The sequence below is a fragment of the Cetorhinus maximus genome, chromosome 18 (genome assembly GCF_964194155.1).
Source record: "Cetorhinus maximus chromosome 18, sCetMax3.hap1.1, whole genome shotgun sequence".
Lineage (NCBI taxonomy): Eukaryota > Metazoa > Chordata > Chondrichthyes > Lamniformes > Cetorhinidae > Cetorhinus > Cetorhinus maximus.
The window spans coordinates 94,967,373-94,991,608 of record NC_135896.1 but is presented as its reverse complement, the minus strand read 5'-3'; the positions used below and the strand labels follow the sequence as shown (position 1 = coordinate 94,991,608).

General features: G+C 45.0%; 1 protein-coding gene across 1 annotated transcript in view; it reads right to left on the bottom strand.

Moving 5' to 3' along the window:
• The window catches only part of fsip1 (fibrous sheath interacting protein 1), a 395,544-nt gene that overhangs the window by 348,748 nt on the left and 22,560 nt on the right, over positions 1-24,236 (bottom strand). Inside the window, exons 6-7 of the mRNA XM_078563243.1 lie at positions 17,182-17,257; positions 10,196-10,279 (exon numbers count right to left, since the gene is read on the bottom strand). Of these exons, the coding sequence (XP_078419369.1) occupies positions 10,196-10,279; positions 17,182-17,257 (160 nt within the window). The remainder of the gene's footprint in view (positions 1-10,195; positions 10,280-17,181; positions 17,258-24,236) is intronic.

Sequence of the window (24,236 nt, the reverse complement as noted above, 5' to 3'; positions counted from 1 at the left end):
AGTGACATTTGTTGTTCGAAGACATTATTGCAGGAACAGGTGATAATGGGCGGAATTTTCTGAGCCCGCTGACAGCGGGCGTGATAGATGGCGTGCGCAGAAAATATGCAGCCTGATTCACAACAGCACGAAGGCAGGTCACAATCGTCCGCTCAGCCCGCCAACGGCAGGCCACATTTCCCGCCAACGGTCGGCAAGGAGCTAATTGTAATACATCAGCATATAATTAAAAGGCCATCCTGCCAGGCTCTTGAAACCCCGCCAAATCATCTGTCCACGTTGGCGGGAAAGCACGCATGTTTTAAAACAGCATGCAGGTGACATGCACTCGGCGGCCTTCACTTTGGAGGAACTGAGATGATTGAGCAGCAGTGTTCTCCACAGTTTGCCTGTTGTTTACAGGCCTCAGGGGCACCGGGGTGGGGGTGGGGGGGGAGGGGGGCAGGAGCAAATGCTGGCCAGCTTCGGAGGCGACTGCTGATGGGGGTAGGGGGAAGTTAAGTGCTACCCTGGTGCTGCATCCCACGGACAGGCAATCGAGGTGGGGGGTAGGGTAAGTACCCATGCATTAGGGACACCTGTATAAACTGACTATGCCTCTGTAACTGAGACAGATCAGATGCAGCCACAGTGATGTGATTGGGGTCGGGCTCCTAGCCAGCCCACCCACGCAAGCCCCCCACCACCCCAGCACAGACTTCAAGTCCGCCACCACTTTATTGGACCGCGGAGCAGTTGGACTGCACACGTTGTACAATCACCTCGCCAACACTGGCCATGTAGCAGTCACTGCTGAAGGTGCTCACAGCCCCTTGCAATCTCAGCATCACGGTTGGGGCCTGTCTCCCCCATGTCGCAGGCTAACAGGGCAGCCATGCAGCACATGCATCTCTGGCCATCCGAGGGGTGACCAGCACTCTCGAAAACTGTTAAGAGGTGGTCACACAGGCCAGGAAAGGTGCTAAGTACAGCTATGATAACCACATCTCTCTCTCTTTCATGCTGCAGGAGGACCAGGTCAGGATCATGGATCCTGGTGACCTAGCTGTATGCCTGATGGCCTACAGGGACTGTAGAAGATGGAGGAGAGAGCGACTGAGGCACCTGGCCGTACAAAGGCAGGAGCAGCAACCTCAGGAAGAAGGGGCAGAAGCTCCCGCACATGCTACCCAGGAGCAACAGCGAGCTATGGCTGGTTGGCGCCTAGTGACACCCAGGGTCTATAGACGCCGCCTGCCATTCCTGCAGATGACTGAGAACCAGTGTCGCCGATGACTGCACATCTCTAGGGACCTGATGGCTCACATCTGCCACTTACTGCAGGACTTGGTGCCAAGGGGACATGGAGGGCATCCAATGCCAGTGTCTGTGAAAATGACTGTGGTGCTCAATTTCTATGCCAGTGGCTCCTTTCAGGGCTCCACAGGTGACCTCTGTGGGATTTCACAATCCGCCACCCACAAATGTATCCATGAGGTCACAGATGCCATCTTCTCTCTGGCACACAACTTTGTGCATTTCGCCCGGGACTGGGACAGCCAGGATGCAAGTGCCATTGGATTCACCCTGATCTCGGGATTCCCACAAGTGCAGGGTGCGATTGGCTGCACTCATGTGGTGCTCAGGTCTCCATCACTACATTTGGTGGACTTCATCAGCCGCAAGGGATTCCACTCAATGAACGTGCAGCTGATGTGCGACCACCAGAAATGCATGCTGCAGGTGTGCGCACCATTTCCTGAGTCGCTCGCAGATCTCTGCAGTCTTTCAGGCTCCACAGAGGCTGCAGGGTTGGCTCCTTGGGGACAAGGGCTACCCGCAGAGGCCGTGGCTGATGACACCCGTGCAGCGGCCTCAGACTGCAGCAGAGCGACACTATAACGAGGCTCATGCAGCGGTTTGCAACTTGGTGGAGCAGACCATCGGGATGCTGAAGATACGGTTCCGGTGCCTGGACCGGTCTGGTGGAGCCCTGCAACACAGTCCACAGAGGGTGCCACGCATTGTCGTCGCCTGCTGCGCCCTTTACAACCTGGAACTCCAATGGGGTGACGAGCTGGCTGAGGAGGAGATGGAGGAGCGGGAGGTCTCCTCGGATGTGGAGAACGCCAACGGAGATGAGGGTGAGGGGGTCCTCGGTGGTAACGATGATGGGGATAAGGCTCTCGCACTGGCTAAACGAGGCAGGCACACTCGGGAGGCCCTCATAGCTGCCTGATTTGTGGAGGATGATGACGACATGCAGTGAGGCGACCCCACAGATCCTCATATTGCAGTTGTGAATGTTTGAATCCAGTCTGGCTTCTGGCAGTGCCAATACCCTCTGTGAGAATGCTCCTGTCATGGAGATGCAGTGGAGGCACTAATAGTCACTCGATCGCAGGATGATGATGACAACATGCAGTGAGGACACTCAATAGATCTTCACACAGCCTCTCAGAATGCCTGACTCCTGTCTGGCCCAGGGCAGCTCACTTGCGTTCCATAATCAGGGCCATCTCAGAGACGCAGCCATGAAACTTTAGACACATCTGATGCTGTGTCCTCCTTCAGCATCTCAGCCTTTCAGGAGCTGGTGCACAGCATCACTGGTTGCAGATGCTGGTGTGATGGGGGCCAGCCCCACCTTAAAGGTGCTGAGAGCACACAGAGAGAATGGGAGAACTCTGTGGTACCTGCCCACTACATTCTGGCAGCAATGACCAGCACCGTCGAGGTGCAGGCATCAGTAATGTTTCCAGGGAGTGTGAGGCTGTACATCAATGTGGTCTGAAGGCTGCACAGAGCACAGGGAAGAGGCCCTGGACTGAGACAACTGCCTTTTATCTTGTGCAGCAAGGTTTCACATCTGAGTGACAAGAACACTGCTCATCAGAACAAAGAGCCATAGGCAGGGAGACATTCTTAGGAGTTTATTGACAATAGTGAACAGTATGTACAAATGATCAACACGTGTGCCCAGGCTGTGTAACTACTTTTACCTAACTTTCCTAACTCTGCCGCTACGTCTTGGTGCTCCCCGGACATCCACAGAAGTGGAGGCAGCCTGCTGACTTTGACGACTTTGACGGGCATCCTGTGGAGGGCCGAGACTTGGTGGGCCCCGGCCTTCTTTTGGGGTCCTGCTGTGTGGCAGTGGCACCCTCTTCAGCCTGCAAAGTTGGAGCTACGGAGGTCACAGGAAGAAGGGAGTCAGATGGGCCGGTCACTCCAAGAATCACCTGGGTGGATCGCCCTGGAGTGTGCACCTGCTGATCCTCCTCCCAATGGGTGCTCGAGGGCCCCTGGCTGACTCCATGAGCAGAAGGAGTAGCTGGAGTGAGATCGAGCTGCCCAGCACCCCTCTCGCCTACACACTGTTGGAGGCCAACAATGGCACCAACGATGGAGTTCAGCCCGTGCAGCAGTGCAGGAGTGATGTCCTGGACCAAGGTCTCCATGGCGGCTGCCATCCTGCTAGTGTTGACCTCGGTGCGTTGCAATGCCGGCGCTATCACCTCAGCCTGAAGACTGGCGGACTCCTCCATTATGCCTTGCAACCTGAGGAGGGCAGCGGACATCCCTTCCTGATGTTCCCGAGCTTGCCTTTGCAGCTCCAGCAGCTGTGACATGGCTGAGTTCAGAGGCTCATCATCTGACTCAGGCTCAGCAACGTTCTGGCTTCCTGCAGTCCCCCAAGTCCCTGCCGCCGCCTGCTAGAATTCAGAAAGTGCGATGTGCTCATCAGATTGTGATCCTGAGGCTACTCTAAAGCTAGGTCCCACTGAGGTGTATGTCTCCGCACTGGTGGAGGGTGTGGGTGAGCGCTGTGACGGGACTTCAGGGAGGGTGCCTTCAGATTCCTCTTCAGAGATTTCTTGATTGGAGGCCCTGGGTTATGGACTCTGTCGGCTGTTTGTCGGATGTGCCTGTGAAAGCAAGGGGGATAATTGGTGCATAGCAGTGGCCTGTGAAAGAGGACACATCACTCACGGCATGGTTGTCTGATAGATGTTGCACTGCTGGGTCCTCACTTGGTAGAGCAGCGCCAACTTCACCGTCAGCACAGGACCAGTGCAGGTCAACGCTGGCCAGCTGGATGGCTCTATTTTCAAATTCTGTCAGAGCTTTGATCTCTGCCATCCCTCCACCTGTCGGCAACCTTTCCCTCCTGTTGTGAGCCAGTTGTCCTGCATGGACAGAGATGGGGAGAGTGTCTCAGGACCAGATGATAAGTATGCCTGGCAAGTGTGGGTGGTGAGTGGTCCCATGGATGGGATGAGGACAATGACGGTGTGTGTGAGAGAGTGACTGGTGATGTCCCTTGCACTGGCAGTGAGTGAGGGCCCTGTGGACGTGTGATGGGTTTGTGAGTGTGTGAGTTGGGAGTGATGAAAAGAGTGACTTACCCTGGTGGAACAGAGGAGATCATTCATTCTTTTGCGGCACTGGATGGCTGTCCTCCTCTGCGCAGGGCATTCGCAGTGACCACCGCTGCCACCGCCTCCCGAGCTGGATTGGTGCCTTTGCTGCCCATCCTGCGGCCAGAGCTGGGGTAGAGCAAACCTCCACGGCATCCAGCAGTCGTTCGAGGGACCTGTCGTTGAAGTGGGGGGCTGCAATCTTATATCATTTGCTGGTCATGTCTCCCAGGCAGTGGTGATGAGCTGCCAGTGATGAGCACTGTGCTGGCAGCTGCCTTTTAAACATGTCGGCCAGCGTGATGCAACAGCGGGGTGATGGCGAGTGGACGAATGAGAGCCCACCCACCATGGAGACAGTGTGTTTCGCGGGGGTAAATAAATAATGAGGCGGGCTCGAGACGATACGCCGTGAAAACCCGCCATTTTCGTCGGCTGTTAGGGCTCCATTTTACCCACCACTACCGCACTTAGTGCAAATCTGGGAAAACTCCACCCATCCAGTCGGATTCATGGAGATGCTAAACCTATCCCTTGTGGAAGGTAAATTTAAAGAGTAAGTGGAAAACAGGTGAGGTGATTGTTGGAGTAGTGGAAAAATTGCCCATTGCAGGAGTTCAATTTATTCTGGGTAATAATATAGCTGGATCACAAATGTGGTAGTTGAGCAGCCTGTACAGCTGTCTTCATCAGAAGTGTTGCAGAGAGAGCATCCTGGCTTGTTTCCCGATTGTGTGATGATGAGATCACAGGCTCATAGGTTAAAACAAGTAAAACAGGAAGGACAGGGAGTTCAAAGGCAGGGAGAAGGTGTGGAAATCCAATTAGCTGACACTGTGTTTGATACCATTGTTCAGGAAGAAAGATTGGAAAACAATTCAGCTGAAGTGTTTAACTCAAGGCAGTTGGTGGAATTACAGAAAATGGATTTGCAAATACAACATTTACATCAGACAGCTTACTCAGAAACAGAGGCAAAATGTATTCCAAGGGTAATATCTTAAAATGTATTAAGGGTAATATCTTAATGAGAAAATGGAGGCCTATCATGTTTCGGTAAATGAAAGCTGGAGGGAGGTAATAATAAGCAAGCCAAGAACATAAATCTATGTCCAGCTGTTTGGGAGTCAAGAGCTAACTGCCTTATTATGTACAGTTCTGGGTGCCACACTTTAGGAAGGATGTGAACGCATTGGAGAGAGTGCAGAAGAGGTTTAAAAAATGGTTCCAGGGATGAGAAACTTCAGTTATGAAGATAGATGCGATACTGATACCCTCGGAGAGGAGAAGGCTAAGGGGAGATTTGATAGAGGTGTTCAAAATCATGAGGGGGCTGGACAGAATAGATAGGGACAAACTGTTCCCGCTCGTAAAAGGATTGAGAACGAGAGGGCACAGGTTTAAAGTGATTTGCAAAAGTAACAAATGCGATGTGAGAAAAAACTTTTTCACACAGCAAGTAGCTCGGGTCTGGAATGCACTGCCTGGAAGTGTGGTGGAGGCAGGTTCAATCGGGGAAAAGACAGGAGATTGGCACCAAACCATAATGCTCCTTTGGAGAGTCTGTGCAGACAAGATGGGCTGAATGGCCTCCTTCTGCACCATAATGATTCTGTGATCATCCGCTAAATTAATGCATAATTTCAGTGCTTGAAAAACATGACTTACTGGTCCAATGATTACTACTACTTTTTGGATCAATCTGAAGAAAAATAAGATGTGTAAAGGAGAAACAGAAACATTGCTCAATGGTTCTGCAATTTATTTTTCCATTGAATAAAAAAATGCTAATTCAGCAAACTAATCGAAAATAAACCTAGGGCAGAATTTTCTGCTTGCCGGGCGGGCGGGCCTGACCCAATCTCCGGCAGGGGGGGGAGCCGATCCCCACCGGAGAAGTGGGCCCCGCTGCCATTTTACGTGGGCTGGCCTTGACGTCCGCCGGGAAGCGCTATGCGCTTCCTGTGCAGGTGGGGGGAGGGGGGGGATTCCCCAAAAGCGAGAGTGCGCTCTTTCGCGCATGCGCACATCTCCCTGAGGCTAAGTGCTGCCTCAGGGAGATTGCTGACAGTTTTACTGTCATCTGACAGTTTCATCTGGCAATGTCACACGAGATGGGACATGTTCATAAATTACACTAAAACTTTATTAAACTTTTTAAATCCCTACATGAAACCTCACCCCGCCGGTGGATGAGGTTTCATGTTTTCTCTATTGCCCGCCAGGGCTCCTGGCCTGTCTACCAACCTTAATGTTAGACGGGCAGGTCCTTTAATTGTTTAAATAATTCTGTCAATGGCCTCAATTGGCCATTGACAGGTTGGCGAGTGGACAGCTGATTTTGCTGCGCCCCCGCCTTCCTGAAAATTTAAATGGGGCGGGATGACGTCGAGGGTTCCACCTGACATCATCCCGCGTCATTTTATGCGTCGGCGAGCAGGCCCCGCCCCCTGCTGGCCAACGGCAAAATTCAGCCCCTAGAGTGATTTTTTTTTTAAATCATGTGGTTAGATATGGTCTCTGTAATCAGTTCCTGGAGACAAAAATTTTATAATCTTACAACTTTATTACAAAATCAATCTGAAATGAATTTTGAAAGTAGCAGTTACTGATTATTTCAGTAAACAACAAGGGAGGGGAAAAAGAAGGGTTTAATCAGTGCTCTACTGCCATCTGCTGTTAAGGATATAAGGCACAACATGTCTCTGAGACAACCATCTATCTAATCAATTCTGGATTCTACTTTCTACGTAAGGTTGGGTAAATCACAAAGATAAACTTACATGATAACAAAAGTAGCTATGAAATTTTATTTATATTTGTTCACACAATGTGGACATTGCTGGCAAGGTCATTTTTATCATATATTATTGCTTTGTGGCACTGTTATTAGGCTGACATCTCAAACTGCTGCTGTGTGAATGACGGAGTTTCTATAATGATGTTAAGTGGGAAATTCCAGGACTTTGACCCAACAGTAATTTATATCCAAGTTAAGGTAGTATAAAATAACAGAAAAAAAAAGACATTTATATAATGCCTTTCAAAATGTCATGATGTTCCAAAGTGCTTTATAACCAACAAAGTCAGAAGTTCCAAGACTTTGACCCAGTGACAATAAAGCAACAGCAATACAGTTCCAAGTCAGGATGGTATCTGGCTTGGAGGGGAACATGCAGGTGGTGGTGTTCGCATGCATCTGCTGCCCTTGTCCTTCTTGGTCTTAGAGGTCGTAGTTTTGGAAGGTGCTGTCGAAGGAGCCTTGTTGATTTGCTGCAGAGCATCTTGTAGATGGTACACACTCTGCTGCCACCTTGTGTCAGTGGTGGAGGGTGCAAATGTTTCAGGTAGTGGATGAGGTGCCGATCAAGTGGGCTGCTTTGTCCTGGATGGTGTCGAGTTTCTTGAGTGTTGTTGGAGCTGCACTCATCCAGGCAAATGGAGAGTATTCCGTCACACTCCTGATTTGTGCCTTGTAGATGGTGAACAGCCCTTGAGTAGGAAGGAGGTGACTCACTCAACTACTGAATTCCAAGCCTCTGACCTGCTATTGTATCCACGTCATTTATTTGCATCCGCAGTAGTTTTTTGTTTTTATCATTTATTTGGCTGATCAGTTAAGTTTCCGATCAAAAGTAACCTCCAGAATGTTGATGGCAGATCAGGATACATGCTACAGGAGTGGGTAGTTTTAATATTTTATACATGAGGGGAATAAAACCATGAGACGCAGCATTGTCTAGAACATTTTTACTTCCATTCCATGCAGTGTTCTTAATTTAAAGGAAAGAATTAATTGTAGCATTTAGCTTTTTAAGGGCATCTTAGCAACTCTTCTGCTGCTGTAATCATCAGATCAGATTTTGCTGTCAAAAACAACATCGGGGTTTAATGGTCCTCACTATTATTTATGTGTAAATGGTACAACAGTTTGGGCAAGGAGCAGATACTTGGCTAAGCTCAAAAATCCAAAAGTTGCTTTTTGAGTTGTGCCATTCCACCATTAGCTTTGCGAAAACAGCATCTCAATAAACGGCCTCATCACTGAAATGCATTGAATGATTTGGAGTTACTGTATTTGCTCAATAAATGTGACCTAAACTTGCCACAGAAAATTAAGCCAAGCCAGTTAATGTTCAAGTAGCATTTTAATGATGTGATTAGTATTAATTTCTGCCAATCAATCTCTCTGGCACCAAAAATTAACTATTCTAAGAGTGGAGTCTCATTCCTTCAGTTTTTTTAATGATATTAGAGATTTTACATAATTCAAAGTCAATTTTTTTTAACTTTTCATTTCTATCCCTCTTTCTGTACCTGATTTATCACTGAATTCACCCACTCCAATCTGCATTTCCTTCTTAGTCCCTGTCATTGTTAAATTCATTATCCTTCAATCTGATTGGTTAAGGAGAGTCACAGTTACCTGCTTGGTTCACCAGATTCCAGATGCCTGGTTTACCTCTCTGCGTGTTATCAGCTCACACCTTCAGTAATTTGGCTCACAAATGTTTGAAAACCTAAACGTGCAAGGACAAGACTAACTAGTGACAGACACTGTTAGATGCTTTGCACCAGTGGACTTTGGTCATATTTCTTCATTGTTAAAGAGTAGCACAGAGTAGGTCATTCTTATTCAGAACAATGTTTTGCATGATTGCATGCCGTTTTAAGTCCTAGGTCAGTAAGATCTCAAAACCACTGTATTATAAAAAGAAAAACTTGCATTTACATGGTGCTTTTCATGACCACCAAACATCTCAAAATGCTTTGCAGCCAATGAATTGCTTTTGAAAGTGTAGTCAGTGTTGCAATAGGAAATGGGTCAGCCAACTGGTGCACGGCAAGATTCCACGACGTGATAGTGACCAGATAATCTGTTTTTGTCATGTTGATTGAGGGATAAATATTGGCCAGGATACTGGGGATAACTCCCCTGCTCTTCTTCGAAATAGTGCCATAGGATCTTTTCCGACCGCCTGAGAGGCTGGACAGGGCTGCAGTTTAACATTTAATCTGAAAAATGGTGCATCCAACAGTGCAGCACTCCCTTAGTACTGCACTGCAGTGTCAGCCTTTTCTTTATGCTGAAGCTCTGAAGGGGGACTTGACCCATGAACACTATGCTCCATTACTGGGGAGAGATACAATCTTGAAAAACAAGTCTTCTCGGGGATATACATTTTAAAATGACTATCCTTTCTGAAAAAGTTATGGACTTTATCCTTTTAACATCAAAAACAAAACATCTCTGACTTCAACTTGTGCAATTTTGATTTTCTACTCCAATGATGCAGTGACTGCTTGTACCTTAAAGTGCTGAATTACTCTGTTGAAGATAATGGCATTGCCAAGAAAACTTATACACTTCTGAATCAACTACCTTCCGGATCAGAACCAAGGGTGCTACCAACTGAGAACTGAGTTAAGCTTAGCAAAAGCGGAGTCTGGGGTCGGGGAGGCGGGTGGGTTGGCTAGAGTAAGCATGGCAGCAGGATGTAGAGAGTGTGGGCAACAAGAAAGAAGGCATGGCAGCAGACTAGAAATACAACAGGGATAAACCAAAAACAGTGCTGAAACACAAGCAAAATAATTGATGGAATGATAAGCACAGCAAAAAAAAAAATTCCTAGCCACTTATGGTAACTTGAGATTGCTGCTTTTTTACCTTTATTACAATTACTTTGTCAGCCAGGCAGCATTTAGTTATGTTCACATTTGTTCTAGAAAACCAGAGTTGACGCTGAAAGGATCCCATGTTATTAGGGGGTTTTGTACAATTGCTAAATTCTTACCTTGGTCTCTTTCATTGTTATCTCTTTCATATTCCTCAGTAGGGAGTTGTGTGTGGAATATAGATGTAACCATCAGATCGTCACCTGATGTATGCAAAACAAAAGGAAAGATCTTGTGATTGTGTTCAGAGCTGAATATTTTAGAATATGAAGAGCAAAGTTAGGAATTATACAGCAATAACCAGGGCGGTTTCACTTTGTTACAGTTTGCTCTTTGTTTGTGCATTTTTACTACAACGCAACCATGAGCCAAGAGATCAATCTTCATAACCCTTTCAACTACTGATCCATTCCAGGAAGATAGTGATTCAATGGACCTGCTTCAACCATGTTTGAACCACTATCAAGAATTCTAAAAATTTTGAAGAAAAGTAAATATTCACCATGTTCCCAAAAATTGTAACATAATTATATGTTGCAAAAGAACAAGTAACTAAACAAGGAGCATTAACACTGACACAGACCTGTTGAGCAAAACAGCTTGTTTCTGTAACATTAAATTCTGTGTAATTCCATGTAAAATCTTTGCAAAATGTGCTTGTATTTATACAAGTATTGTAGTCTCACTTCTGATTGGACTTCACCAATCATACTACATTAAGAAAATGCTGTGGCATACAGCTGCTCTGACATTCTCACCACCTATTCCACTTCATACCCTAATACAAACTATCACATAATCAACACACATTTTTGGCAAATGGGGGGAAAAAATTAAAACTTATCCGTAAACTCCCACTTCTGAGCTTCCAACTGCTCTGCTAATCGCCACACTCATGCAAAGTCAATTACCTTGTTTCCTGCTAGTAGAAAAATCTACACCCATTCATGGCCCTGCATCCCATGGACAATTCCAGGTCAGCATCACAAGAGAGAGTCCATGGACAACAGACCTGATATATGAACACTGGTATCTCTATTCCTTCCCACCTTCTGTTTTTAGACTCTGATCATTCCAGCTCTCCCATTCACTCTCTTCCATTGCTCTCCACAGTGCCAGCTTGGACCACTCCCTGCCCTTTAATGACTCTCAGTGTTCTGGTTCTAATGCCAGTTCAGCTTCCCTGGTAGAGATGGGCCAAGACTGAGGAAGGTGAGTCCAGGTCCATCAGAAATCAGAGACTTCAGATTGAGTGAGGCCCACTTCTAACCATCAAAGCTGCACGCATCTTGTCCTTCACAATTCTAGTCAGCAAAGTAGTACAATTAAGATATATGGAGATGGTCGGCTTCTCTGGAAAATTAAAATCAGGTAAAAAGGTAAACTACAAAGAAAAAGAAATAGCTTCGAGATCATTATAAACTGAAAAAAAAGAGAAAAAGCTGGGAAAAAAATCAGAAACTAGAAGAATTACCAGAACAAAAACACCATACAGTGTTGAAGGGACTTCATAATGAAATAAAAGCAAATTACTGTGAATGCTGGAGATCTGAAATAAAAACAGAAAGTGCTGTAAAGCTCGGCAGGTCTGGCAGCATCTGTGGAGACAGAAACAGAATTAACGTTTCGAGTCCAATATGACCCTTCTTCATTCCAAAAATGGTGAAGTGGCAATTGTAGGTTAGTCATTAAACTTTTCGCATCATGTTTATTCCTCTTATACTGCTCATTTGCAATTCCATTGATGCTACCTAAAAGTAACCAATGGCATAGAAGTCCTTTGCCATTGTGACATTCGCTACTCTGGCAGTGTCACAAGTAGAGGTGTGTTCCACCTCTTCAGCTTCCGAAGAAGTCATATTGGACTTGAAACATTAACTCTGTTTCTCTCTCCACAGATGCTGCCAGACCTGCTGAGTTTTTTCAGCATTTCCTGTTTTGGCTTCATAATGAAGATAGTTGGAGAAAATGGGAGCTGAATTATGAAGGAAGAGATTGGGAGGTCAAAAGAGATGGATTTTGAATGGTTTTTGGAAAACGTTGAAGGTATGAGAATGGATCTTTTTTTTACTATTTTGGGGAATATTGCGGTATTCTGTGTGATTTAGTTAAGCTGGGCAAGAGGTTGATAGGAGTCAGGTTGTCTGGGGTTTTGGAAATATGAAAACGATAAAGGTGTTAAGTTGAGGCACAAGTAAACAAGTTAGATACAACATTTGCATTTTTAGATAAGTTGGGAGGCTGTTCGAATATTAAAGGGGAGCCAGAGATACCAAGGAAAATGTTTGCATCTTGCAGGAGTCTATAAGTAAATAGTAGTGGGGATATTGTAATTTTTATTGGCCCAAAAGCAAAGGTAAGATGGAAACATGAAAGATCTTATATTTGGAAAGGTTTGAATTTCAAAGGGGTGTGAGAACAATGGGACTGAGATGAAAGGGGGAAAAAGGGTATATTAGAGTTACTGTGGATAGCTTTTTTTAAGCAATTGAGCTATTGAGCTAGAGAGATGGCTGTATAACTGTTAAGCTGGAGATAGGTGGAGCTGTCTGAGCTGTTGAGAAGTCTTGGACTGCAGCAAGCAGTTTTATTCTGAAGTGGATTCCATACCATAAAGTGGAAGAAGGTAAAGGTCATGTGGTACACCTTTACTGAAGCCACAGCAGTTTGCCTAATGTGATATTACTGGAACTTTCATATTTAAACATCTATAAGGGAGTGTTGCCTAGAAGGTGTTTACTTGTGGGTTTGACCAAGTAGAGAGTTCTGGGGGAACGTTATGTAAGACGAACTGTAATTGTGTAACTAATATTGTGTGCTAAGTTTTCTTTTCTTTCTTGTTAATAAAACTTTTACTTTTAATTTTTAAAAACCCAAAAATGTTACTGGACCTCTTACTGCTGAGATTGGTACGCTGTCTTCTCATTCTGAGAATACAAACAAAGGTTTTAGCCTGTAAGCCAAGTTTCCCTCAGGGATTTGATTTGTGTAGCAATTAACACCAGCTGTGGTCATAACAAAGGAGAAATGGGAAGTCCAAATTCCAAAGAATGGAGCCAAGGCTGCTGAAGGCTTTGCTATCAATGATGGGAAGAAAGAAGGATCCAGAAAAGACCAGTTGCAGAGAACTACTGGGTGTAAAAAGGAATAGAAGGCTTAAGGAGCTTACAAAGAAAGTATAAGGGCAGGTCATGGAGACAGTTGAAGGTGAGGACTTGAAATTTAATGCCCAAGGAGGTTTGTATCAAGCAAGGGCACGTTAATAGGTAAGTATGGCTTAGTGTGAGACAAGATACAAGGAAAGTTTAGAGGTTATGGAGGGTAGAGAAAGGGAAGCTGGCAAAGAGGGCGATAACCAAGAGAGGAGGGAATAGAAGCCTGAATAAGAGTTTCAATGGTATAAGGCTGGAGGCAAGATATGTCCTGGAATTGGAAAAAAGTCTTAATTGTGATGAACAGAATGTTGTGTTTGAAACTTAGCTCAGGGCCAAACATGAAACCAATGTTTCACATAGTCTGGCACAGCCTGGGCAAGTAACCAGGAAAGGGGATGGAGTTGGTGGCAACAGAATGCAGTTTATGGCTGAGGGTAATAATGATGCCTCAAGTCTTATTGATGTTTAGTTTTAGGAAGTTGTGACACATTGTAACAGGCAGTCTGACAGCACAGGGATGCTCATGGATTTGAACGTACAAATGGCCAGCATCCCAGGGGAGGACAAAGAAAACACTACAAAGACACTCTGTAACTCTCCTTGAAGCGGGGCAGCTTTGACATTAATGACTGTGAGGAGCTTGATACGAATCGTTCAAAATGGTGACAACTTGTCCATCAAACTGCATTATGCTTTGACTCCAAACACCTTAATGATGAGGCAGAATAGCGGCAGAGAAGGAAAGAAAAGGAAGCAAATCCTGCACTTCAGATCCCATTACCTCGTGGGACATCCTGCCCCACGTGCCCAAAGATTTGCAGGTCACGAATTGGCCTGTTCAATCACATGAAGACCCATGGTAGATACTCGCAACCCTGAGAAAATGTCATCTTCATATCAAGGGACAGTTGATGATGCTTATGGATACGAGAGCTGGTGGAAATGCAGTTCTGCATCATTAGAAGTTAATCCGAGGCACACAGATGATATTATCTAGTGCCTGCTTTCAGATGAAGTCAAGAGGGTCAAAGATAAATCCTTGGGGAGTCCAAATGTGACAGTGGAGGACAGAAAACAGAAATCCTTCATAGAATCATAAAGCCCAGAAGTAGGCCAGTCGTTCCACTGTGCCTGTTCCGGCTCTCAAAGATTTACCAGCAAGTAGTAATTAGCAGTAGTTCTTTCCCCATAGCTAGGCAACTTTTCATTTTCATATAGAGATCCAAATTCCTTTTGAACGTTACTATTGAATATGTGCCCATCACCCTTCCAGAAAATGTATTCCAGGTCATAGCAACTCACTGAGTAAAAAAAAACTCATCACCCCTACTGCATCGCAATGGCCCTCCATACCCGCCACCGCGTGCGCAACCCCCCACCCCGGTTTTTGGCGAATTGCTTTAAATCCATGTCTTCTGGTTACAGATGCTCCTGCCAATAGAAACAGTTCCTCCCCATGAACTGATGAACTCTATCCCTCATAATTTTAAATGCCTGTGTTAAATTTCCCTTTAACCTTCCCTGCTCTAAGGAGAACAATCCCATTTTCTACAGTCTCTCCAGATAACTGAAACTACTCATTCCTGGTACCACTCTCGTAAATCTCCTCAGCATATTCTCCAAGGCCTTGATGTCCTTTCTAAAGTCTGGTGCCCAGAGTCAGTTAGCTGAGGTCTAACCAGTGATTTATAAAGATTTAGCGTAACTTCCTTGCTTTTGTACTCTGTTCCTCTATTTATAGGCCATGTTCCCAAATTTTTTTGACAGCTTGGGTTTGGCTTAACTGCCTTGAAGTCAGGCATAAATTTTCTAGAATTTTGCATAAACTGGCTTCAGATTTCTTCCCTCGCCCAGAAGGTTGTGTACCCAAGGGGTGGTCAATGGTGTGCATGGCTGAACCATGTTTGGATGGGCAGTCCAGATGTGCTAGATGATATTTGGTGTTCTTCTCTGCATGAGATCATGAGGCCAGATGACCCAATTTGCTGAAATAAAGGTCAGCATTTCACTGTGCCTCACTGATCCCTATAAAGATTTTCAGATTACCAAGATTGCTTTAAACTATAATTTCAACTTAATTCATTTTAAACAATTATAAATACCTTATCCCCGATGCAGAAGAAGGTTTTGATGACTGGTTTGTGTTGAGTTAGCTGACCTCAGTGAGGGCAGCAATAGACATGCTTCAGTATTGTCTCCAACATCTTTGATTGAAAGCAGAAGAATGGAGAGAAAGAAATCAAGGGTTCTGACATATGATTACCATCCAGCAGCTTTTGATGGATGTACACATATGTAGGAACTCCTAGGTGAAAAAAGATTAAAATCCATCCCGTTCAGCTTCTACCATCCTGGTGCTCATGTGATACAATGAAAACGGAACTGTTGGTTAATCATAGCAATCAATCTCTATCAATTAGTCTACAAAAGACTAGGATGTGAGGAGAAGCTCAATAGTGGAGAGTTTTGGAAACCATAGGTCCCAAAGTCACCTGTTCCTCCCAAGCACACTACACTTAACCTTTGTCGAACCTCAAATGACTAATATAATGTATCCCAAAATGATATTCTCTGGAAGAAATGTATCTTATTTCCATTTGATGAATCAATACTAACTGCTTCCACCATCTCGCCAGGGAGTATTTTCTATAGATTGACCATTTGCAAACAAAAATAAGGGCCAGAATTTTACACTGGCTGTGCGGGCACACTGGCAGCACGTGAAATCGCGTGAGAAGGCACGCACGGCAGTCGGTAGCACGCCCGCTAACAATTAAGCGGGCAATTAAGCCTATTAAGGAAGCAATCGAAATCAATTTTACATAGCCTGTCACTTTTACGGTTGGCGGACAAGCCAATCGGCCAGGCAGCCTATACATTTTCGCTGAAACCTCAATCCAGGGCGGGATGAAATGTCCGGGGTGAAATATAATAAAGAAAGATATCTGGGGACTGATGTTTTTTGAGTTCTGCTGTCAGGTGCTTGAATGTGCTGCATAGACACAGTTTGGCGCATTTTTTTCTTGTCATTTAATCTGTCTAGGTCTGCAGCTCCTTGAGGCAGTTCTGCAGCAGCTGCCATGTCTACCTTCAGCGAGCTCGCTAGAAGTGTCCACCTGCACCCTCACTTTTGTCGGCACCCGCCCTCTCCCCTCTCCCTCCTCCCCCAACCGGCAGCACTGAGGTTTCCTCAGCGCATGTTTCACGCGCCAGCTGGCATGAAATTGCGTTCGGGGGCAGATAATGAGCAGAAGTGCATTTCACGTCCACTTCCGGGCCCGCCGATTGCGCGCAATCAACGAACGTAAGATTCAGGCCATGGTTTTTGCAGATTTGTTTTGAATTTACCCCCACTTTAAGCGCACTCTGTGTCCTCTGGCACTACTATCCTGGACGAGGTGAAATAATTAGCTGCGGAGTTTAGGCAAGACATGATTAGGCAGCACCGTGATGATTCTATGGAAAAACAGTTTGCCGATGCTCATTGTCAAGGTGCATATTAATAATGGATGCAACTGGAATCATCAAGCTGTCAACAATTTCAAGAGTGGAAGGGAAAAAATTGCCAGGTAGGAAAAAAACATATAAAATACCATAAGCAGCAAGATAACCCATGCCATAACAAATTCCCCAATTTATAAATTTGCTTCTAAATCTTCTTAACTGTAAGGTAGAATTTGGCTTAATCGTATATTTGTATTTAAAGGCTGATGTAAATGGATTTCACACAAGGATTCGGCTAATGTGATGTCAATTTGTCATCAGGTGCCAAGTTGTTCCAAATATGAGAAAGCATCAAAGAATTGTCAATGTGTGGGATTCCTGCTAACTTGCGCATTCAGGTCAAAGAACGCTTAGAGGTAGGAAGTGGTATGGTTAGAATATAATTCCACTGGTTTATTCACTTTATTTTGAACAATTAACCAGCATCAGGTTTTCTTCCCACTCACCGTTTCCAGTTGGTGTCAAAGCTAGAAATCTCTTTGTATTTTCAGCCACTTCAGGGCACTCCACCAATTCCTCACTCTGAAAAAAAACATAACTACTTAATTTTTCATCACACAGCTGCAGTTTTCCGATTTTTAACATTCAGTTTCACGGCTAAACATCACATTATGTGATTTAAAATGTAAATTAAGCGTTGTCATTTATCAGCTTTATCAATAGTAGCTCTTGTTTCCTACAAAATTCCACCATTCCAAGATCACAGGTCCTCAAAAAACATCTCACCAGCAAACACCTTTCAAAATTCAAACTGCTTCAAAGACACTATTAAGCTCTAATAGCCTTTTTCAGTACAGGCATCATTGTTAAAATTGCATCAAAAGAATCACGAAATTTGGTAACAATAAACTGCATTCGTATAAGGCATTCAACGTGGTAGAAGGTCCCAAGCCACTTCACAGAGATGTCATTATATATAAGCAAAAGGAAATATTTAGAAGGGTGACCAAAAACTTGGTCAAAAAAGTGGGGTTTAAACAGTAAAAACAGGAAACACTGGAAATAATCAGCAGGCACCTGTGGGAAGAGAGACAGAGTTAACGTTTCGGGTTGATGACCTTTCATCAGAATAGTGTCTGAGAGCGGGTGATGATGTTTCTTCCTCATCACTTTCTTCACGCTCGGCTATCTCTTGTTGCTGGACCACTGCCTGGCCAGGCTGCAGCTCTTGGGCACCTAAAAGGGAAAAGGCCCTCATGCTAGAATGTGGTGAGGGAAGAACAGGAAAGCAAATGATGCATGGTGACACCATCTACAGCCTGTAAATCAGAAAAGCGGGAATGTGGTATGTGAGAAAGAGTATTAAATATGAGTATACCATCATCTTCGATGGTTTCAGACCGAAGCATTGCTCGGAGGTTGCAGTTGTGGCTGCAGCAGGTGGTAGATTTCAGTGGGTCATCCTGAAGCATAGAGGTCTCACACTTGTCCTAATTTCGATGAGTCAGCTGGCTGGCCTGGCAGAAGTTGGGAATTTGGCGTGGGAAGGATGCGGCCGCCTGAACAAGCTCCTAAATATGTGCGACGTGGGTTTGCCGCCAGATCATTATACGGGGAGGTGGCTCTGACTTTGGGAGATCCACATCATGGGTGCCATACTTAAAGGGCAGAAAGCCCTGTTTAAAATCTGAAATTCTTCATGGAGTCTTTTTGAGGGAGGACTGCAATTGAACTGGCCAGCACCGTCAGATGTGTTTTGTAACAGGAAACTTTTGAGGGTCCAGATGGAAGAAATCTCCACCTTCGTAAATGTTCAGTCAGCATTATCAATGGATTCAGCTGTGTTTGGAGATGTCACAATCCATGCAGCGCATCACCCCATGATACAGTGAGAGCACGTTGCATGACTTCCTCCAGGCCATTCAAGAGGACAGAGAGGTTCCATTTCCAGCTGATGGCTGCAAAAGGCTATCATGACCAAGGCGGCCTGAACGGAGGTCGCTACAGAGGAGAGCAGCCGAGAGCTCCAAACGAAGTATTGGGTCCGGTGACAATAAAGGATGAATGACCACCTCTGCACAGTCAGCAAGTGGATGAAAGGTGGGTGGGAAAAGTAGGGACGCTGAATATTTAAGGACTAGGACGAGCATTGAATTGTAAAATGTTTCCCCTCACCAGCTTCCATATTTGCAAAGGTTGTATGTATGTATGTGCTTCACCGGAATCTGTATCTTCCTCTGCATCTTACCCAGATTTTCTGAGACCGTGAGAATTGGAAGGGCAAATAGGCAACCTGACACCTCATGGGATCAGGGGGCAATCCAGCAGTAAGGAAATTTTCTCAGCATCACTGGAAACCTCATTTTTTCTCCCCTTATGCATGCAGGACAAAAGGGCCCACAACACCAGGGAACGATCCAAGACCAGGGGTGGAGATTCATCCGCTGATAGAGGCAGAAATGGAAGCCCTGGAGCTGACAGGGGAGCAGCGCTGTCGGCCCATATCTGATGCTGAGTTTAGATTGGCAGGCATGGAGAGTGAGAAGGAATTGCATTTACCCATCATCTCTGGCTACCATGGTAACCTGCTGCACCCATGAATGGTAATAGCCCTTAACATCATCACTCCACTAATTGTTTTTACGCTTCATTTGCAGGGCTGACTGTCGCAGAGAGTCATGACCAGCCCCCATGTGTTCCTCCTGACACCTTCTCGGAGGATGACAGTCCGGTTGTCTCTGAGGGAGCACAGCATCACACCTGTTCCCTGAACCTAGCACCAGTGCAGATACACATACTTCAGTGGGGAGTCGATTGCATGCTGGCTTGGGTCACAATCTGATGAGCACTGCACAGTCACGCAGATGGAGGTGAGAGACAGTGACAGGTGAGGCCACTAGCAGTCAGAGGACAGATGAAGGGAAGCCCCTGCTGCACCCTCGGCTGATGAACGGACTCTGATGAGGGCCACTTTCAGCCTGCTGGAGTTGCAGAGGCAAACAGGTGAGAATTTGGCAGAGCTGCCTGGGGCATTCGGCAGGTATGCATGGGCAATGGAGGAGTCCATGGCATGACCTCTGCTATGTCCCAGGTAGGAAAGTGCATCACTTCTTCCATGGAGAAGTTGACGACCACCATGGAGAGGCAGACCCAGAAGATCACAATGTGGATGCCTGTTGTCAGCACGACTCTGCAGACCATTGCTGACACCATGAGCTCACGGCAGCAGTGAGCCAGCAAGAGGCTGTTGGTGTCCCTAGACACTCCTCCAGGTCCACCTCAGACAACAGGAAGCAGTGCAGTGCTATGTTGCATTGAGAGTATGGGAGAGATGCAGCCTGACACACTTGAGGGTTCCTCTCAGGGCACTCCAAGTGTTGTTAGGAACTCTTCAGCCCCTCTGCTAGTGATCCAAACTTCTCCAGTGGCAGTGGCCACAGAGGACTCTTCCTGCACTGGTGCAGGAGTGCATAATATGCCCTGGTCCATCTAAGCCAAGGGTTGCTAGAGGACGCCCACCACTGTCATCAAAGGCCATGGGGCAGAGGTAGCACTGGTGTTTATATTATTGTGTTAAGGAAGAAGTATTAGTGTCACGTTAAAATGTTGTTGTGTTTTATGCAGCGTGTGCTTTTCTCACATGCAGGCCTATGATGTTTCCCCTTCAGAGATGTAAGGTTTTTAATGTCATGTATTTAATGGGCTCGCTCGCAGATTGAGATGCGGACCTCTGTGTGATGGCAGGGGAAGAGTGTTGTGAATTCTTCAATGCAACATGTGCCATCCATGGAAAACGGGTGACGCTTTTGATTTTATGTCGCTTCATGGTGACCAGGCGATTGGAAATGAATCAGTATGAGGTGGTCTCTTACTTCCTATGCATTAACTCCAAGGCATGCACATTGACAGCTGTCCGCTGATGTAGAACCCCTTCCATTTCACTCTCTACTTCCTTGTCTTCCCCATCAGGTAAGGCTTCTGCCTCCTCTCTTCCTCTGAGCTAATGTTGTCACCCCTCTGCATGGTAATGTTATACCGTGCACAGCACACAACAACTATCTCTAACATTTGTACTGCGTCATACTGGAGAGCACCCCCACAGTGATTGAGTCAGTGGAGGCGCACCTTCAGCAGACCGATGGTTTGCTCTATGGCGTTCCTTGTTGTGCCATGACTGGCAACGAAGTTCTCTTCTGCCTTACTCCGAGGCTTTCTGTCATCAGCCAACTGAGAAGAAGGTAGCCCTTGTCACCCAGGATCCATCCCTTGATTTTTGGACTTGGCACAAACAAGTGCAGCGCCTGTCGAAACACATAGACATTGTGGCTGTTGCTGGGATAGCGAGCACACACCTGCGTGACTTCCTTCTTGTGGTCACAGATCAACTGTACATTGGGAGAACAGAATTCCTTTCTGTTAATAAAAGCGGCAGCTGCTCGGATGGTGCCTTGATGGGCACAGTCTATTACACCTTGAACACGCAAAAAAACAACAGTGGTTGCAGATCCCATTTCCCTCTCTGCCTGGCTGTCTTTGTCTGTCTGCAATATGATCGGCGCAGGCTTGTAGGGCTGAAGGGCCTGTTCCTGTGCTGTACTTTTCTTTGTTCTTTGTCCTTGAAATCTTATGAATTCTCCAGCCTTCTTGTACTGTGCATTTGTCACCTCCTTGATACCGTAGTGAGTTGCTGCTTAGGAGGTGCTGCAGATATCACCTGTAGGCTCCTGGAAGGAACCGGCTGCATACAAGTGTTAATTTTTGGAACCAACACTTTAGGCTTAGTCACTTCCTACTTAGGACTCTGCCCCTCAGAGTGCCAGGTTTTCAAGTTTAAACACAGAGAAGAAATCTCCAAAGACAATGCAGCTCCCTGTGACTCACTCTCCTGCAAGTCAAAGAGCTCTCACACTGAGTCAGGTAAACCACATTTAAGTCCCCAACATTCAGTGGGCGAGTTATTGAAGATAGAGGAAACTGGTGTCAGTTTCATTTAATCAGAAAGATGGCATTAAATCCCAGCGAATTACATTTAAATTGCGTGCAGGTGGTTGATTTTGAATATTTTATGAGGGTCCCACTGACAACAGGTGAAGTTACCCTCTTGCTGCTGACATAATCGGAAGCTATTTTCCTGCCGCTGGGGTTCTGACGCCAGGCCTCCCACACAGTTCTCTAAGCCCACCCGCCATCTTTCCCAGTTCAGCGGGCTCCACAAAATCCAGCCCATTATTCCTGGCTGAGGTTCAGGTAGGAGAATTGCTCTCCGAACACTCTGGTTAAACACGGCCTCCTGATCCAAGCTCATCTGCCACCCCCTCACCACCCCTCTCATCCTCCCACTTATAGCAGCTTGTCCTGCTCTGTGTCCCCTCTGCTCATTCTCCCTGTCATGCTGTTGTCCAAAGTGAATGCATTATAATATCCATGTCTGGGAGCATGTGGTTTGTACAGAATCCTTGAAATCAGGACAAAGCTCTTCAGCACCTACCACACCACTCCCTGTCAACTTTACATAGCTCTGGAAACCATCTTCTATAATTGCAGTGCGAGCCAGTAGAAATCAGTGACTAACTTGAATGTAGTTGATCATCCCTTTAGCCAATGCTGGTAGGGGTCCTCCATGCTGCTGAACACATGTTCAGATGTAGGAGGTTAAGAGAGGGTGTTAGCTGCCACATTGACCTCCAAAATGACACCACTGTCATCAAATCAGCGTTACACGCTGGCTGATGGCATGATTGTAATACAATGGTACAAACTTCTTAAAAATAACCTACCACCCTCAACACAAAATGGTGATATCCTAACTGTATCTCAAGGTTGAACAAGTGAAGAAGAATTAAAGATTAGATAATTAGTACTATATATCCTGTCTTTTAATTGTGTGTTATTTGTACTTAGCAACAGCAATTAAAACTTCACAAGAAATTGTTTTCCTAAAACTTACTTTTTCTGCAACAGAGATTCCAGTGTTCATATTCCTGCTGCTTGCTTTCTTCTGAGTATCTTTCTCACTCTTTTCCTACCAAATGATCAGGACTTATTGCTTAGTAAAATAGCACTATATATTTTCATAATCTGTATTAAATGAACAAGCCTGGCATTACACTACACTTTAATATATCTATTATGTGGGAATGAGAGTCCACAAGTACCTCAGTGTCTTTGGCAATCTGTGGGATCAACATAGGATGATGCCAAGCATGGAGTGTAAACTATATATTATGTAAAGGGGTTTAAGGCAAATGTATCTCCTGAGATGAGGAGGGTGATAGTATGTGTGAAAGTCACTTAGCCATATCTACGATGGTCTGGAATATGTTAGCCTGGCCACTTGTGTTTTATGAGGAATGGGGCTGAATTCAAGAGGGCAACTTAACTATGGTAACTATGGAAGAGATTAAGAAGGGTTAAGTCACGTTGATGGGTCTATGTCCATTATTCTGATATCACTTGCTTGTACCTTTGGTTCACTATGATTGATTAATAAAATGCATGGAATATAGAGATCAAAGGTAAAGATTGTATGCAAGTATGAATTAATCACTTTATAGTTACACTCAAAAAGGAGAACCGAGTATGGTGTCTCAATAAAGACCTGATCCTGCCTTGTTACAACTGTATATGCATGTGTAATCTGCTGATAACAATACAAATTCAAACAAGAAAGCAGTCCAACATATCCCTATTTTAGTCTTCTATTGTCTTTGGGTTTTTTCAGTTCCTTCACATAGTCTTGCTTTCTTACTTTTCTTCACTTTTTCTTCTTTGACTATTTTGTCATCACTTGTTTCCTTAATTCCACATCATGGGCTAAATTTACATCATCACCATTAGGTCAGTAAGCAGTTAGATCAAATTGCTCACTTGTGATAGAACCCATATGATTTTCGTTTCATAATGAAATGAAAATTAGGCAGGTTCTACAAAAGATGGAGGATCCAATCTGCCAAACCACTGACTAGATGGTGAAAGTGACAATTTACCCCTATATATTTTCTTGAATTGCGTTTCATTCTTATAGTGCGTGGCTTCTCATTACTATGTGAAACTCTGATACATTTTGTTGCTTAATTTCCAAGTTTGCATTTTGCTTTCATACCCTAATTCATTTTTTTGGCTTTCTTTAAGTTTTTCAAGTTTGTTCATTTCTTTCTACTTTTTATTTTTTTCAATTCAACTTCAGTTTTTTTTCCATTTACTTCAGTTTCATGCCAATTCTTTCAATTTTTTCCAAGCTTATCTCATAATTTTCTTGTTTAATACATTTTTTCTATGCTTTAATTACACAATAAGGAAATGGGAATGAAAGTTATTGCCCAGGTTTAGATTTATCTTTTCCAAATCTATGTTGAAACATTCTTTTCTTTTATTTATCCAATACTTTCCTGCCCTCATTATCACCTCACATCAACTGTCTCAAACTTACCAACCAAACAATTTCTCCTATTGAGGGAAATCACTCTAATTTTGTTTTAATTTCCATTTAAAAATCCAATTGTTATAACAATAGAGAGAACAGGCACACAAAACAACTGAGAGGTCAAATTTAGACAGAGGG